We start from the raw sequence: 17,295 nt of genomic DNA on the forward strand, positions 1-17,295 counted from the left end.
TCTTGTGCAAAGAGCAGCTGAGAGAAGAGGTGAACAGCCCCAGCACAGCTTATTGTACGTGTCCTCCTGTAGGTGCTGGTGTAATTTACCTGCTCTGGTTTTAGGGGTGAATAAATGAAGATGGTTGCAACTAACTCAATATCTGATATGCTGCCATTGAGTTCCAGTAGTTAGATCCTTGTTTTGGATGTAGATGGGATTGTCCTTTTGTGAGTGTAAACCTTGAGTGGTTGGCAGGTAATCAGTGCATTGAGTTTAAAACACTGACTTTATTTCTAACAGGGAAGAGCAACTCAGGTTTGCAGGAATGCTGGTTTTGGTGGCTCACCCCTCTCAGCTACGTTTTAATCCGCATAAGCCATAAAACATTTGGAGCACCTACAGTGTTCCAGTAAGTGCATAAATCTGACTTCTAGAGTGGCTTTCAAGATCCTGGTCAAAATAGCAGCGTTTATCCATAATACTTGTTTGGAAGCATGGCTCTGCTCCAGGGAGCTCTCCATTGGCAATGTGGTGCCCACATCACAAAGCAACAGCGTTTGCATCTGCTCGAGGTTGAAGCTGTTGCTTCAAGGGAAGAGTCGATCAGGTGAGCTCAGCGCAGAACGGTGCTTCATGGGAATGTTCTTGGTAAGGAAACTAACCAGGATGAGGGTGGACAAAGCAAGGGAGGTGTTTACAAAGGGCCGGTGCCAGCCAGGGAGCTCCAGGCTGTGCCCATGTGGCAGCGTTGCCACAACCTGGGCAGGAGCTGTGCTCAGAGGTGGTGGCAGTGGCCTGGGGGTGCCCGCTGTGCCATTTCCAGTGAAGGAGGGGTTCAGAAACCAGTTTAAGTGATTATTTAGGAAGCGTTGGGCAATGGCTCAGCAGAGCCCATGGGGGCTGGTGCAGGTCAGCCCCTTTGGCCCCGTTGACCTCATGCAGCAAAGCCAGTGTTTGCACAAGGGCAAAAGGGGAAGAAGCTCCTGCCGGGCGTGGAGGGAGGAGGCTGGGGCTTGTTTGCCGGACACCGGGGAGGAGTGGGACCGGCTGGAGACCCCCCTGCCCCGCTGCGCTGCGCGGTAAAGGCGGAGCCGCGGCCGGAGGGGGGGATAAAATACTAAAACAAAGCAAAAAAAACCTAAAAGCCCCAAACCATGGCAGAAAACCCACCCAAAGAACGGCTCCAGGGGCGGGCGGGCAGGATGCGGCTGGAGGGGGGAAACCTCCCCTTCCCCGGGGCGGAGCGGGGCCTCCCTCCCTCCTCCCCTCCCTCTCTCCTTCCTTCCATCCATCCCTCCCTCCTTCCCTCGCTGCCGCCGCCGGAGCGGAACCGAAAGCGAAGGCGGCTCCGGGGCTGCTGCCCCGGCCGGCGGAGCGGAGCGGAGCGTCCGGACAGGTCTGTGGCCGCGGGGAGGCCGGGGAGGGCTCGGCCGGGGCTGCGGCGGCGGAGACAAAGCCGCACCCGGAGGCACCGGCACCGGCGGGTGTGGGCGGCCGGGCCGGGCCGGGGATGGGATGCGCTGCGAGCCGGGAGCGGCCGCTCCGGCCAGCGGGGCTCGCAGGGCCCTGTGCGGGCATCCCGGTGGGGCAGCATCCGTGCTCGCATCTCCCCGTCCCTCTTCGGGTTGCTGCGCTGCGGCCGCCCGGGCCCGTCTGCATCCCGCTGGCCTTCCCTGTGCCGGTGGTACCCGGTGGGGTGTCAGCATCCGCGGGTTGGGATGTGACACCAGGAGACCGGCAGACCCCATGCGGCTCCCGACCGCCGAGGTGCGGGCTTTGGAGTGGGGGCACCGGGAGAGTTAGGCCGTGGGGTTGGGAAAAGGAGGGGGTTTTTAAAGTCAAGGAACAATGAGAGGTCAGGAGACAATGGAGGGGATGGGGTTGGTGGAGGGACCGCGTGCAGGGGACAGGTCTTGTTAGGAGAAGCCACCGTTTTTGTTGCTGTGAGTGTCTGAGCGTGGTTAGGAGGTGGGACCAGCCCTGTGGCCACGTGTATGGCACAGAGCATAAGGTGCGTGAAGGTAAAAGTAGAGACCAAGAGCAGCAGCGGGATGACCACAGGAAGCTGCTGCGGTGGAGCTATGGGCTGAGCACACGGCTGTGTGATGCTACGGGAGCAGAAACCATCCTTGGGGACAGTACCAGGTTGTCTTCATTGCTGAGGGGACTGTGCTGGGAGTCATTCGTGGTGGCTGTGGGTGCTGGAGCTTCATTCATGGCCCCTAAATGGAGGGGTAGCCCCTCTCCTGGGAGAAGGAGCCCATTCCCTCTCCTGGCTCCTCTCTGTGAGCACTTAGTTTTGGGAAAAGCAGCCAGCAGAAGCCAAGAGCCCATCCATGAGTGCACTGCAAGGGGGTTGATCGACCAGTGCTGTTCCAGAGGAGGTGGCTGTTTTCAGACTGGGAGGTAATTCGGAGGAGGCTTTGCTTTCAGCTCAGCCCTAATGACTTTTAAGTGGTGTTCACAAAGCACAGAGCTGCTCTCGTTTCCTTTCTTGTGGGTACTGTAGCTGGAGCTGTTGTTTCCAGGTAAGCTGGGATGCTGGACAATGTGATGGTGGTTTCCTGAGTGCATCCTGGCCTGTGCTCAACACCATGTCCTGAGCTTACACTCTTGTTTTGGGGTACTCATTGCTAAAGAAGTATCAGGCATTGTCATCAGGACTTCTTATACTCTCAGTAAGGATATGTTTTGACTCCTACTGAAGCCTTACACTGGGCTTTGTGCTGTTCCAATGCTACCAGCTTGGCTTTGCATTTTGCCTCCAATGCTTTCCATTGGATGGGCCAGGCAGCGCAGGAGGCTCTTCTGTTCACCCCAGGGGCAATGCAAACCTTTGCGCCTGGGCACGGGGACCTGGTGTAGATGGCAGCTGGGTGTCTGTTTCGAGTATCTCATTAGTTTGGGTGCCCTCAGACTTCCAGAGAAGCTGATGAGAGATGTTTTTCCATTAGAAGTCAGGCAGGGATGCATATGGTCTTTGTATACTACAGTGACTAATATATTTCTGGCAAGGTCTGTGCTCGCCCGTAGGAAGGGAAACTGTGATCGATGCCCCCGTTTGCTGCAGATGACACCACTCTTGGCACTGGCACTTCCACTGCTGACAGTGACCACAGGGAAGGCAAAATAGTCCCTGGACTCTGCTCAGGAAGGGTGATAACTGCCCCATGCCCTGGCCATGGTTAACTGTTCACTGCAGACCTTGGGTGGCAGCAGGGGAAAGATCCTCTGTAAGTAAACCCAGCCTTAGTTTAGGTGGTTTGTGTTCAGTTTTGTTATAAACAGCTTGGTTTTGCAGTGCATAAGCTGAGTCTCATGGAAGGATGGAGGGAGGTGTCACTGCTGGAGCTGCCACCCAGTCATAGTGCCATAGGAGGGTCTGACCCTGACACTGTGTCTGGCCTTGCTGGAAGCATGGCAGGGGAAGGCAAGCATGCAGGAGCTGGGAGCACCTGGGTAGAGAAACAGCCCCAGGGAGGGAAGGTCAGGCCGGTGAATCCATATGCTCCCATTTAAATCCGTGCAACCAGCACTGGCTGCAAGGTGCCATCCTCTTCCCTCCTGAAATCAGGCAGCATGATCCCATCCGGAGGTGGGTGCATCCCAGCAGGGACCAGGCAGGGACCACATGCTCACAGCAGAGCTGGGGCGGCAGGAGGGGGCTGTCAAAATCACTTCCCTCTCGTGGGGGCTGATTTCACTCCCATTCGTTTCCACTGAGCCACGTGGACGCTGAGCCTGGGTTTCACAGAGCTCTTTTCATTTTAATATCCCTCTCCTTGCTGAATTAGATGCGAGACTGATTGCTTCGATAATCCTGCCGCAGCCGCTATGGGTTATGTGTGGATTGCAGCCAAAAGCCGTGCCGATAAATCATTCCTATACACCAGGCTGTTCGAGTTCCTGAGGATTTTGTGGGCATGTGCTGCTCGCTTTTACATAAGTATCTGCTGGAGTTCATACCAGAATGTGCCACTTTTCCCTGGGCAAACCGGGTGGGTTGGTGAAGCCAAAGTCTCTGTACTGTATTTGCCCTCTTTGGGTTTATTCACCTCATTCCAGCTATTTCAGTTTTCCTCTGGATGGGAATGCAGCTCTTCTTCTCCTCCTCAGCCTCACCATGTGCTTATTAAGGTTGCATTACCATTAGCAGTTGTCCCACAGCCTGTGGGGCCATGTTCAACAATGGGATCTATGATTCTATGATCCCTCATTTGGGTTTCTTTTGGGGAAGGTATCATCTCACAGGGCAATCTCTGCAAAACTCCATGCTTGGTCCCTTTGCACACATGGATTTTCCACCCTTGCTGATACTGTGATGGTGCTTAGATGACTTTTAGGCTGTTCAGAGAGTCTGGGGGAGCCTGCTTGAACTCATCAGCCTTGATATGTTTACCCTGGTCAAGCCAATTCTGGCCAGGGCACACTCAGCTCTCAAGTGTGGCAGAGGCTTCATAACTCAGTGTTGGTTTAGCCTGGCAAAGTTCAGCATGAAGCCCTGGATATCCGGATGCAGGCGAGATGCCCATCCGAGCAGTACCACCACTGGGGACCAGTGCTGCAGCCAGCGATGCTCCCGGGGTGCCCTCATCCATCAGCTGCCTTTTTAGGTGCTGTTGTGGCACATGGTGAGGGCACATGGCATGGCATTCCGGATCAGCTCCGGCTTCGGGGGACAGCTATTTATATGTGTCCGCTGGCAGCGTGCCCGAAGCAAGCCAGGCCAATGGCAACCGGCCTCGAGATGCATCCCGGAGGGTTCGGGATGAACGGAGCAAGCTGCCTGTTTGTTTTAATCCATTTTGGGAGTGCAGTAAAACACGCTGCCGTGGCCACCAGCAGCACCACAGAGGGGATATTGCAGCCACGATGCCCAAGACATGGAGCTCCAGCCCTCCTGCCCAGCAAAGCTCCAACCAGGAGCGGATTCAGCCTTGTGAAACACGGCGTTTCTGGAATAGTTTGTCCTTGTTGCTGTTCGTTGGCTTATTTATAGCCTCCCCATCCCTTGCGTGTCTCTGCGCCTCGAAACAGCAAGCGGTGCCGGGTTGGCTTCAGCTCCAGGCTGATCCCACTCGGGCAGAAAAGCCTCCAGTTTATGGATTGGTGTTGAAAACAGCAATTAGGCCATTGTGGAGCCTTAAGGAAAGGGGAGAGGGTTTGATTTCTGCACTTGACCCGTGATTTCTGCGGGGCTGATTCAGAGTGCTTGTGCTGCGGGTGCATCACGGAAACTTCAGTGGAGATGAGTGGAGCTAATTTTAACTGCCCGCCTCGCTGAGGTGTGGGAACCAGGCAGGAAAACGCCTCAAGCCTCATTCCTGCTCCTGGGCTGTGTTTTGGGATGGGTTTTTTTCACTTGCTTCTGCAGAAACTCGTTAACCTAGAAATTAAAACCAGCCCCAGCACCGCGGCAGGGCAGAGCTGTGGCTCACAACCAGCCAAGCATCACAGGGCCCCAGCTGCAGCAGGACATTGGGGGGTGTGAATCAACACCATTTCCTACCCTTCTTGACTTGCTATTGAAGTATCTGAGAATCTTTAAGTGTTCTTTGTGGCTGACTGAATTGTTTCTCTTGTATCTCCAGGTTCAGGAACCTGAGTTTTGCACAGGAGGCCGTAGGGAACCTGAAGCGAGGAAGAGAAATTGCTGGCAATGATGGGCTGCGGGAGGAAGCAGTGAGCCCAAGGGGCTGATCCCGCACCCCACACGTGGTAAGTGGGTCCCCGTGCCCCTTAACTGTGTTGTTCAGGGGGTGTTTGGCAGAGATTTGTCTGCTCTGACTGTAGGATTGAGCAGTAAAGCAGGGAACCAAGTGGTATTTATGCCAGTGTAGTGCAGGGCTGGATCCTGCCCCTGTAAAATACCCCTTTAGGGTATTTCTGTAGCAGAAATTACTGGGCTGTTATTCCCTGATGTGTTTAAATAAAGTGGGTAAAAGGAGAAGTGGTGGCAGCCTTGGGGCTGAGGCTGATCCCTGCCTGGGCTCTGCCCCATGGCAGGGTGGGCACACATCCTGGTGCCATCCTGCTGCTGCCCTTGGCTTTATGGAGGAATAAATTAATCCATAGAATAACAACCCATGGGAGGAAATCCTGCTCTCCAGGGGAGCCCACTGAGCTGCTGTGTGTTTGCAGGACCCAGCACGGCCAGGATGAGGCCATTGGTTGCACCATGCCATCAGGCATCCCCAGCAGCTCTCCCACCCTGCAGCCCCTCTGCTGTGACAGAGGCTGCGGCCACCGCGTGCCTGGGGCGCTGCGGGACCCCCCGGCGCTGAGCCCCCATCACCCAGCATGGCCTCGCTCATCGTGGTGACCGAGTACGACACAACGGGGAGCATGAGCGAGGAGGAGGAGATGAACGTGTCCGGTAGCGAGGGCTCTGGGGACAGCCAGGAGCCCAGGGCAAAGCTGCCCCTCTCCGGCCGAAAGCTGTCCCTGCAGGAGCGGTCGCAGCCGGTCCGCTCCCCTGGCAGCAGTGAGAGCACCAACGAGCGTTTCATCTACCCATCCCTGCCATACTCCCCAGTGACGTCCCCACACTCCTCCCCACGGCTGCCACGGAGGCCCACGGTGGAGTCGAACCGCGTGTCCATCACTGGGCTGCAGGTGAGGGGGGATGAACACTTGTACACGTGTTTGTTCCTCTGTAGCATTCCTTCTTGCTTGTTTTTTTGGGATCAAACCGCATGGCATCGTGTTGTGGTGGGTGGTGGTGGGACATCCTGCTCCATCCTGGGCTATAGACACAGCCCTGGGGAGGTGGGACCCAACAGCTCACCACGCTTTGTGCCTGTTGCAGATGGCACCAAGGCTGTGTTTTGGGGATGCTGTTGGCACACTGTGATTTTCCTCATCTCCCAATTAGAGAGAAAAACCCACTGAGATCTAAGGAGAGAAGGGCCCTGCCTGCCCCCAGCCTGCCAGGAAACAGGCAGCAAGCAACTGCTTTGCCCATAAGAAACAGAAATACTCAGCACCAAGTCACTGGTATTAAAGCTGTGACCAGCACCACGTGCCCCTGGTGCACTCCTGTTCCACATGAGCAGCCAGTATTGCCCTTCGGGCTGTTAACGCTCACAATTAGCTGCCTATAAACACACCAACATGTGGCTGGTGCTCACAGCTCATGGATCAAAGCTGCCCAGCCCTGAGCAGAGCAGGGTGTGAGTCTGAACAGAGTTTTACTGCAGATTGCAAAGACACAGAGTGAATGCAAGTGGTTTTGTGGCTCATGTCAGGTCCCCCTTTTCTCTCCCTGCAGGACTGTGTGCAGCTCAACCAGTACAAGCTGAAGGATGAGATTGGGAAGGTGAATATGGGCTGGGTTTGGGATGGGGGGATTTGGGATGGTGCTGATGGAATTGCATTTATCTTTAAAATTATGATTAATTATTCTTATTAATATTAATATTACTTTCAAATTATTATTAATAAATTCCTCCCTTTAATATTAATTAAAAGCTTTGTCCCTTTCTAGGGCTCCTATGGGGTGGTGAAGCTGGCCTACAATGAGGATGATAACACCTACTATGTGAGTAGTGCATGTTCCCAGAGCCCACAGAGAGGCAAGTGGGATGAGGCTGGACCCCCTCTGCTGACTCCCTGCTCTGCTCTGTGCAAGCCCCATCCCACTAGCCCTGGTTTATCTTTGCTTTGCCCCAATTCCCATGTTTTTTCCCTTCTTGCAGGCAATGAAGGTTCTCTCCAAAAAGAAGCTGATGAGGCAGGCGGGCTTCCCCCGTAAGTGGCATCAAAGCTTTGGGTTGTGGGGTGCTTCAGAGACCAGGAGGTTCATTCCCAACTGGACACCCCATCTTTGCCTTTCCCATAGGCCGCCCACCGCCCCGTGGAGCCAAAGCTGCCTCTGAGGGCTGCCTACAGCCCAAAGGGCCCATTGAACAGGTCTACCAGGAGATTGCCATCCTGAAGAAGCTGGACCACCCCAACGTGGTGAAGCTGGTGGAGGTGAGCATTGGCCTTCCAAAATCTACCTTGAGTGTGAAGGAGCCAGGATGCTGCAGGGATGTCCTTGCCATGTCCTGCCTATGGGAGACTCCTGTTTTCCCTGGTTTAAAAGGGCTTTTTATTCTCGTCTTCCAAAAGAGGATTTTTTTCTTCCCTGCACAGAAAGGGAAATGCAGAAAAATGTCACTTTCTTGGAGGAAACAAAGTGCTCAGAAGGGTTTTGAGGAGGAGCTGGTGTTTCTGTGGGTTCTGGGGTGCAGCCACCCTGCTCTCCACCCACTGCCTGTGTGTCCATCAAGATTTAAGGATGTGCAGGCTGGAGCTGATTTGGCTCATGAATCAGATGATGCTTCCTGTGTGTTTTAAATATTTACTTCCTTAAAGTACAGCTCTATCTCCGATCTCTTGGGTATTTTCCCCACCCCTCATGGGTAGAAGCTCAGAGATTAGCAGACGGTGCTAATGGTGCAGATGGTGCTGAAGGTGCAGAACTGAGATGGCTGCTAAATAAAAACCCAGCATGTTTCATTTGCAAGGTTTTGGGGGGCTGTTTAATTGCCTTTCTGCTTCTTTTGGCAGGTCTTGGATGACCCCAGTGAGGACCACCTGTACATGGGTAACTGGCCACTGCCCTGCGGTGCTTGTGGGGTGTCAGTGGGATGGGGTTTGGCAGGGCAAAGAGATGATTTTGGAGGAGGTGTTTCTTTTCCATCACTTATGTTCAGCCTCTGCCAGCAGAGGAGTGTGTGATGCCTTCATGGCCAAGTGCAGGGGGTTGCTTGGGGCTTTGCAGGCAAACTGAGGGGTTTAGTGGGCCACTTCCATGAGGCTGAAGCTGCAGCACTGATGAGGTAGTTGGCAGCATCCCCTCAACTGACAATGGGATCAACCAAAACACCATGTGCCTTGCATGAGGTGACATCTCCTTCTTTAAAAAAATACATTATTTTTAGCGGGTTTGTCATTAAAATAATTGCTTTGTGCTGAGATTGTGCTCATAGGAGCTCTAACCTGGACATGATCAGTAATCACCTTCTCTTTTGTGTTCCAGTGTTTGAACTGGTGAAGCAAGGGTGAGTATTGGATTTCAGATTTAAACCTACTAAAGCATGAACAGGAGGTGGGTTTGGTGGTGGCACAGCTCAGGCACCTGAGGCTGCTGCAGGACACAGAGGGGATGGGGAGGTTCATGGTGGGTCTCCTATGGGTTTGGGTCCCATCTCCCCAACCTGGTCACAGCTGTGTACACCCTGTGCCTGCCTTCAGGGCTGTGTGCTGTCAACAGATGGTAGTAAAGCCTCTGAGACCTGTTTTGGCACATCTGGACTGGGATCGAGCTCTATTTTCTGTTGCCTTTGCAGCCCTGTGATGGAAATCCCAACCCTGAAACCTCTCAGTGAGGACCAGGCTCGGTTCTACTTCCAGGATCTGATCAAGGGCATTGAATACTGTAAGTGTCTGCAAAAAGGATGGTATTCCTTACTGTTATTCTTTTCTAAACACATGGGGCTACACTTTCTGCTGCTGTGCAGTGCTCCTTCTGATGGCACATGCTTCTGCCCAGGGGTTTTTGAAGCTGGAGCTGGTCATGGTGTTAGCAGAAAAGCTTTGTGGTTCCTTTGCTGCAGAGTGGTGCTGCTGCTGAATCCCTTGTTTCTCCTCTGGCTGCAGTGCACTATCAAAAGATAATCCACCGGGATATCAAACCTTCCAACCTCCTTGTGGGGGAAGATGGGCACGTCAAGATTGCTGACTTCGGAGTCAGCAATGAGTTCAAGGGAGCTGATGCCCTCTTAACCAACACAGTGGGCACCCCTGCCTTCATGGCCCCGGAGACGCTCTCGGAAACCAGGAAAATCTTCTCTGGAAAGGTATTTAATAACAATTTGAGGGGTTTTGGGCTGATCATGCACTGTCAGCTGCAGATCTAACTGTGCTTCCTTCCCTCTGCAGGCTTTGGATGTGTGGGCCATGGGGATCACTCTGTACTGCTTCGTGTTTGGGCAGGTAATGAGACTGAGTTTTCAGTGCTGTGGGTGGTTGGTGTGTGCCTCCCATGTGCCAGATATGTGGTGGGATCTGCACTCCTGTTTGAGCATTTTACTCCAATGTTATTTTCACTGTGTTTAAAAGAAGACATTGATATAACAGGAAATCTGGTATTTCCCTATAACCCTCCTTCAAACACTATGAGATCCCAATGCTCAGTTGGCTGCCCACTGCTGCCTCTTATCAGAGGTCATTGCTTTCCTCATTGCTTCTTTCTTCATGGCAGTGCCCTTTTATGGATGAAAGGATCCTCAGTTTACACAATAAAATCAAGACCCAAACGCTGGAATTCCCAGACCAGTAAGTGCTCAATAAACCACCCCCCAGCCCTTGTTTTAAAGCTCATTTAAGGCACTTCTGGGCTGCCTGGGTGGAGCTGGTCCTGCTGGGCTGTTGCTTTGCAAAACTCAGGCTCTGAGCCCTTCTGTTGGCCCTGGAAAACTTCCTTTGCATTAAACGTAAAGGCAGCATCTTTAGGTTTGCAGTTGCTGAAGGAGTGACTGAACCTGCAGAGGCGTTTGAGGGAACAGATTAACCTCAGCAGTTGCTGCCTGTTGGGTTTTAGCCTGGGTGGAAGTGGTGTTGGGCTCTCCCAGCTCTGTACATGTGGGATCTTGGTTCAGGTTGCATAGGAAGGGGGTATTTTGCAACACCCATCCCCTTCCCCATCTCATCTCTCTCCTCTCCTTTCCCCAGGCCAGAAGTTACAGACTTCTTGAAGGATCTGATCACACGGATGCTGGATAAAAATCCCGAATCCAGGATTTCGGTCCCAGAAATCAAGGTATTGATTCAGCCTCCTAGTGTTGGCTGTGGCTTCACTTCTGTTGGGTTGTCCTTACTCGTCTCTTTTTGGGAGTCAGTTTGATCGCGCCAGGCTAGGTCCTCCCCCTGTGCCCAGGTCCCTGGGCAGGTAAGTCCCAGCTCCTTCCCCTGCTCCGGGACCTGCTCGGCTTTGGGACCTTTGGTGCCTAGAGAAGTCACAGGCAAAAGGAAATCCCCTGAGCACAGTATTTCCTCTGCTACCAGGAAAGTACTGTGCAACAGCCTTTCGTAGGAGATTTCTGGTCCTGTGCCCCTGCGAGAGCCTGGAAGGGGCGAGAAGCTGAGAAAATGGAGACTAAGGTAGGGGGAAAGGATTGTGGGGGAATTGTGGAACCATTCTGTGCTCCTCCTGCAGCTGCCTAGGACGCCTGGTGTGTGTGGGCAAGGAGAAAGAGGAGCCTCTGCCTTCTGTCGTGGATTAATTCAGGTCCAAGACTAGGGCTTGGTGGGTCCTCCCCATCACTCTGGTTCATACATATGGTCCAGAATAAATCACTCTTGGCACTGTCATAGAATCATAGAATAGTTAGGGTTGGAAAGGGCCTTCAGATGGACCTTAAGATCATCTAGTTGCAACCCCCCTTGCAATGATGTTAGACCATGTCACTCTCATCCTACAGATGAGAGTAAAAGTAGGTCTTCTTCCCTGAAACAGTAGGTCACCAGTTGTGTAGATGGGGCCAGCTCTGGATGAGCCACACCACAGCATTTCCTACTCCTGGTGGTGCTGGGGGGAGCTGGCTCACCAGTGAGGTGGCACACCTCTCCCCTGCTCCCTGGTCCTTCAGGAGCACGTAGGGGCCATAGCTTGGGCAAGGAGATGCGTTTGCCAGGCTTGTGTTGTTGAAGTCCTGAAAAAGAGGAACTCGTTCCTGACAGGCTGTGTTATTCATTGAAGTTGCACCCTTGGGTCACCAAGAACGGAGCCGAGCTGCTGCCCACAGAGGATGAGAACTGCACCCTCGTCGAGGTGACGGAGGAGGAGGTGGAGAATTCGGTCAAGCACATCCCCAGCCTGGCCACTGTGGTGAGTATGAGGGATGATGGTCTGTGGATGCACAGCTGGGTCCACGCTGCCTCCAGGGATGGTCCCAAGCAGCTGGAGGTTGCTGCCGAAGGGCAAAAGAATTGGGCAGGATTAGAGCAAAGGCTTTCCCTCTCTCAGAAACAAGTGCTGCAAGATGGGATCTCAGCATCTTGCTGGAGGTGGATGAAGTATTTCAGAGTGGTCCCAAAGCAACCTGTTGGTGGGTTCCTGGTCCTCACACTTGACCTGGCTGCCTAAATACCACTATATTTGCTCAGAGTAAAAGAGCATCTGGTCAAGACCTGCCTGTGTTTGGGGGTGTTTTGGCCAGGCACAAGGAGCTCCTGCCCTGCTCTGCTCATCCAGCCTTAGGGGCTGCAGGAGTTTCCTGGGATGAAGCTTTTATCTGGGCCACGGTGTGCTCCAGCCCCCGCCTGCAGCTATTCTTGGTGAACTCATCTCTTTGCAAGCTCATATTTTTATTCTCTGCAACCCACTGTGGTGGTGAGAACCACAGCGTAACCCTGCCTTGTGTGGGAAGTGAAATCATTCGGGGTTTTAAATCTAACAATTCCTTTGGATGTCCTTATGCTGGAGAAGTGACCATTCACAGTTCGCTGGCACAGTGTTATCTGCCTGTAGACATCCAGGCTGTGATTTGTTGAAGCACAGGTCTCCCTTTGAAGCCCCTTTTCTGTCTTGTGGCTGTGCCCACATCTGGCCCCGTTTCTGGGGCTCTCTCCCACTTGGGTACCCACTTAAGTCTCTTCAACCACAGATATGTTAACATGCAAATGTGCCTTGTGCTGCTCAAGCTGAAAGAGCAGAGCTTGCTCTGATGAGATCACCACTGATGGGGGGTTTCCCCCTTTCTCCTGTTTGGAGGTGACTTCTTGTGATGCAGTGGAGGATGCCTCAGTGCTGCCAGTCCCGTTTAAATCCAGGTGTGTTTAGCACAGCTCAGGGCAAATGAGCTTTTACTGGGACTCTTGCCTCATAAATAACACCGCCTCCAGGCAGAACTTGTGCTTTCCATTTGCATTTGTTCTTCAGAATTACCCTCGGGTGCCTGATCTCTGTGCATCCAGCTGCAGGCTTTGACTTGCCCTGTGGGACCTCGACAGCACATGCATTTCAGATGTGTAAGAGCTCTTGGTGCACTTTGGTGAGCAAATAAATAAGGCATGCAAGGATGAGAGGCAATATCAAATGAAGCCAGGGGTTCCCAAAGCAGGATGCAAATGCTGAGGCAGGGCCAGTGCTGCTCACTGGTTGTTCTCTGCTCCCACCAGCAAAATAAGTTGGGGATGACTGGGAAGAACCTTGACACTTGCTCTGTTCCCAGCAGCCTAAGGCTAAACAGTGGTGGTTCCTTCCTTCCCTTCTCCCTTTCCAATGAATTCCTCTGCCAGGTAATGATGGGGAATTGGGGATTTGCAGGCACTGGATGCAACAATCAGTAAAACCTACTTCTGGGGGGAGAAAACCTTCCCAAACGTGGCTTTGCTCTTCTTTCCAGCCTCTCACACCTAGTGTGGCTCTCATCTGTATGTTCAGTTGTTGCACTGTGGGTTTCAGAGGATACAGCCCTGGTATGAAGCAGCTGCAGACTTGTAAACATTTCCTTCTGCTTTTTCGTTATAAGAGAACCGTGACTTGTTTTCACTTGTTTTCATAACCACTTGGCCATGAAGGTTGGATGTTCCTGTTGCTCTTGAACGACAGGAAAGCATCCTGATGAACTCCACTCTGGTCTTGCAGATCTTGGTTAAAACGATGATCCGGAAGCGATCCTTTGGGAACCCATTTGAGGGGAGCAGGAGGGAGGAGCGGTCGTTGTCTGCCCCTGGGAACCTGCTGCCGTAAGTGTCATCGCTTCATCTCGACCTCATGATGTTTGAAGCTTGTCTTAATGGAAATTGTCTCTGGAAATCACTGCACAGGAGAATTTAAGCAGTTTGGCTTGAATCTTTCATGTGGGGTTGTGGCTGGGATGTTCACACCCCCCTGTGTGACCTGTAACAGCTGTGGGATGCTGTTTTGTGATGTGATATATCCTGCTACTTCCATAGGCTGAAAAGCATCTTTCTATGGCACTTCCAGCCTGTTACAGGGCAGTTGCAAGGGGATAAGACACATGCTCAGGGTCTCAAACCTCCCATGATGCTGGTGCCTCTGCTTTGGCTTTTGTAAGTAGCTCAGCAACCATTTTATTTCCTTTGAAAGCAGGAAACAAGGCAGTGAAGATAATCTGAAATGCAACGACTTGCCCAACGTGGGAGAGGAGGAACCTCTTTCGTGAACATCGACTTCATGGTTCTGTTGAGCAGCTTGGTCCAGGGCACGTTACAAAGTGTGCAGCTGAGGATGAGCGACATCAACAGAGCCTGCACCAAACACAGCATGACACGGCACTATCTCAGTATAATGCTGGATGTAGAGCTTACATAGCAGCATGTTACCAGACATCCGACTACTTGTCATGAACATCGAGCATCTCCGATCGCTTGGACTGCTGACTTCCTACAGGAAAGGCACTGGCTGGCAGCACAGGTGAGCTTGTATGGAGCAAAAAGAACCCAACAAAGCAGTCAAACAAACATGCATTTGGAACTGCTTTTAACGCCAAATAGTATCCAGGGACTGATGCCAGCATCCCAGGGGTGTTGTAGGCCCATTGTGTAGGTGACACACACGACAGTTAAACTACACTTTGAGGGTTCACAGCCTGCCGGAAATGTTGTTGCATCTATTTCTCATGGTTTTAACTGACATCTTTTTAACTGCATGGGAACAAAGCAAAAAGCCACCTTTCCAGCTTTCTAAAGAATGCCTGCCTTTGTGAGCCAAGTTGTACTAAAGCAGCATCTTCGGGATGCTTAGAAAGTGAGGTTAATTACCTCCCAATGTAATTAATGCCATTCCTAAGGTCTTGGTGTGATTAGGACTTGGTAAGTTGAGTATTCAGTGTATGAAAGGAAAAGGTATTTAAGGGCTTAAGTTCAGTCTGAACTACTTTTGCTGCAGACACAGGAGTGAAAGGTGGTGTTTAGCTGAATGTTTGTTTTGAACAGTGGGAGAAGCACTAATAACCATTTGTTTCTAAGTCTTTTACTTGATCTAGGTAGATATATTATGAAATATAAAATTCAGGGTAAAATCCTTCACTTCCATGTACATTACATGGTTTACTACAATTTAAAATAGTACAAGTTATGCTATTTTTTAAGTATAGATTTAGGGCTTGCTTAGAATTTAAGATCTTAATGAAATACTTAGATTAGGTAGTAATTTTCCAAACTCTTAATCTGGATTCCGGGGCCAATGCTATGTATTTTTGCAAGTTCGTTACCAGTAATTTGTGAATGCCTGTGGATCAGAGGCTTGTTAGTAAATTAAGTGTATACCTAATTCATGGATTGTTTCTTATGAAGAGCTCCTTCACCTTCAGTCAGATTACTCTGATTATTTTGTGGTGCTTGTAAAATAATAATCATCTATTGTGTGGTGGGAGAGATTCCGATGTCCAGATTTGCTTGGACAAAGCTGGAGAATGGCAGAGTATGGATGAGCTGGAGAAGAATCAGGGTTTGCTTGAGGAAAGGGGTCACGGTAAGTACAGTTGTTCTGTGGATGGAGCATGGGGGGTAAGATCTGACAATGTCTGATGCGGTTGTGTGACTTTGAATGAGGTGTTTAAGTGATGGTGTAGCTGAAAGAGGGGGAAGATTCGCACGTCCCAAGCATGTAAGGGACTGCTAAGGTGTAATTCTTTGCCCTGAGGAAGAAGACACTAGGAGAGATCCAAGTATTTTGGTTAATGGTAAGATCTCTGCCTGCTAACCCTGACCACACTTCAGGAAGTGACCATCCCCTTGTCTTCCTTTACCTTGGGCAGCGTGCCAAGGTCCTTTTCTCCACTGCAGCTTTCTGGTTAAGACAGGTCTTTGTTAAAGCCAGGACAGCGTTAGCAAGTGCACGGGTGCCTACACAAACTGGCCCTTACATCTTTTGATCACTTGAATTAATGCTCCCCCTAAACCACAATTTATTACCTAAACATTTTGGGGCTGGCCTCTCTCCAAAACCAGTGACAATGGTTTGTGGTTTAGGAGCAGTACTATGGAGTATGGAGCCATAAGACATGCACTGTTTTCCTACCATTTTACTCTGAGGCTATGCCAAAGCCCTGCAGCTTCAACTATGGCAAAACCAAACAGGTAACTTGGGTGCTACCTTTTGTGGTACTACAGTTGCCTGCACCCCCTTCCTAAACAGGAATGTGTGTGAGGGGGCATCCTCTAACCCTGCAAATGGACTTGTTCTGCCAAAAAAAGGAACAATTAAAAAGAATCAGGGAATGTGATTGTTTGTAGCTGGTGCATAGTAACGTGTGTGGTGTGTTTCTGTTAAAGGTGAGTTGTAGAGATGCTCTGTGCTGCGTATCTCTGGTGTGTGATTTGTTAGGTGCCTAGTGAGACAGTTTACACTTACCAAACAGGCTTGTCAGGTGCAACGCAGCTTCCGAACAGAAGGAACTGTACCAGGTCCTCGATGCCCAGCCACAAAGCCACTGGGTCTCAGGCACTACCATAGCTCAGTGTCTTACAGTGAGCATGGGCTTGGTTCAGGGGGATCCTCAAGCTCCAGAACGATTGTCTCTCAGTGCCAGCTCTGGGTGGGCTGCAGCCAAACGCACATCTGTGAAACAAACTCGATGTCAATTGTTCTTGCTGATGAGTTCTGTTGAAAGTGTGGCTGTGTGAGGAAGGGCTGTCTAACTGCATGACCTGTTAGAGAAGCTGTGCTGTATATAGCAATGTGCTCAGTTCCCCAGCGGCTGTTCCTTTGTAGTAGAGCTAGCTTCTTTCTTATAGTGAAGTAAACATTTTGCTTGTGCCTTGGAACTGGGCTCTAGCTTGATTTCCCCAATTCTCTTCCTCTTCAAGCAAGCCCAGTGCTGACTGTAGGCTTAATGCTGGGTACTAAGCCATTTTGGCTCTGAAAGCACACAGGAAAGTGCTAAGGGGAAACCAGGCCTCTTGTCAGAATAGTTTTCCTTGGTGGTCCTTTCTTACCTATCAGGCAATTGATCCATTTCTTTTCTAAGGTCCTAAACTATTGCTGATTTTTATACTGTTTGTTTAATGACCAACGCTTGTGTTTCATTCCTACCCCTCTAATATGCATTTAACTTTATCAGGTGTATCAAGTTTAAATACTGTGTATTTACCACTTTTAAATTATATTACCTAAGAAGAAAAAACAACCAACAACTAAGTGTTTTTCCACAGAGCTGTTCAAACTTCACTGTACAAGTTGAAATAAATGACATGCAACCAAACCCAGAGTTAGTGATCGAGTGGAACCATTATCCTGTTTGACTGGTCTTTATTAAGCTCCACGAGCCTCCCTGTTGTAAGAGGAGCCTGAAGGCA

The 17,295-nt window shown here is 51.1% G+C and overlaps 1 protein-coding gene across 4 annotated transcripts; it reads left to right on the plus strand.

Moving 5' to 3' along the window:
- Positions 1-6,128: 6,128 nt before the first annotated feature.
- On the plus strand, positions 6,129-17,207 carry CAMKK2 (calcium/calmodulin dependent protein kinase kinase 2). Of its 4 annotated transcripts, none has more exons than XM_034068111.1 (16): positions 6,129-6,597; positions 7,253-7,300; positions 7,469-7,522; positions 7,680-7,731; positions 7,823-7,956; positions 8,536-8,572; positions 9,008-9,029; positions 9,318-9,406; positions 9,628-9,827; positions 9,910-9,963; positions 10,232-10,305; positions 10,702-10,789; positions 11,035-11,130; positions 11,729-11,857; positions 13,619-13,719; positions 14,084-17,207. In XM_034068111.1, the coding sequence occupies exons 1-16, from the start codon at positions 6,283-6,285 to the stop codon at positions 14,157-14,159; spliced, it is 1,569 nt and encodes a 522-aa protein (XP_033924002.1). In that variant the 5' UTR covers positions 6,129-6,282; the 3' UTR covers positions 14,160-17,207. The 4 variants fall into 4 exon arrangements, with proteins under 4 accessions (XP_033924002.1, XP_033924003.1, XP_033924004.1 ...); XM_034068112.1 differs by having other exon boundaries at positions 14,087-17,207; XM_034068113.1 differs by lacking the exon at positions 11,035-11,130.
- Positions 17,208-17,295: the final 88 nt, after the last annotated feature.

Source organism: Melopsittacus undulatus, chromosome 12, assembly GCF_012275295.1.
Source record: "Melopsittacus undulatus isolate bMelUnd1 chromosome 12, bMelUnd1.mat.Z, whole genome shotgun sequence".
In the NCBI taxonomy this organism is placed as follows: Eukaryota; Metazoa; Chordata; class Aves; order Psittaciformes; family Psittaculidae; genus Melopsittacus; species Melopsittacus undulatus.

Coding starts and splice junctions, on each gene's coding strand:
- CAMKK2 (XM_034068111.1), top strand. CDS start 6,283: ATGGCCTCGCTCATCGTGGTGACCGAGTACGACACAACGGGGAGCATG. Junction 6,598..7,252: donor TGTCCATCACTGGGCTGCAG/GTGAGGGGGGAT, acceptor CTCTCCCTGCAG/GACTGTGTGCAGCTCAACCA. Junction 8,573..9,007: donor TGAGGACCACCTGTACATGG/GTAACTGGCCAC, acceptor TTTGTGTTCCAG/TGTTTGAACTGGTGAAGCAA.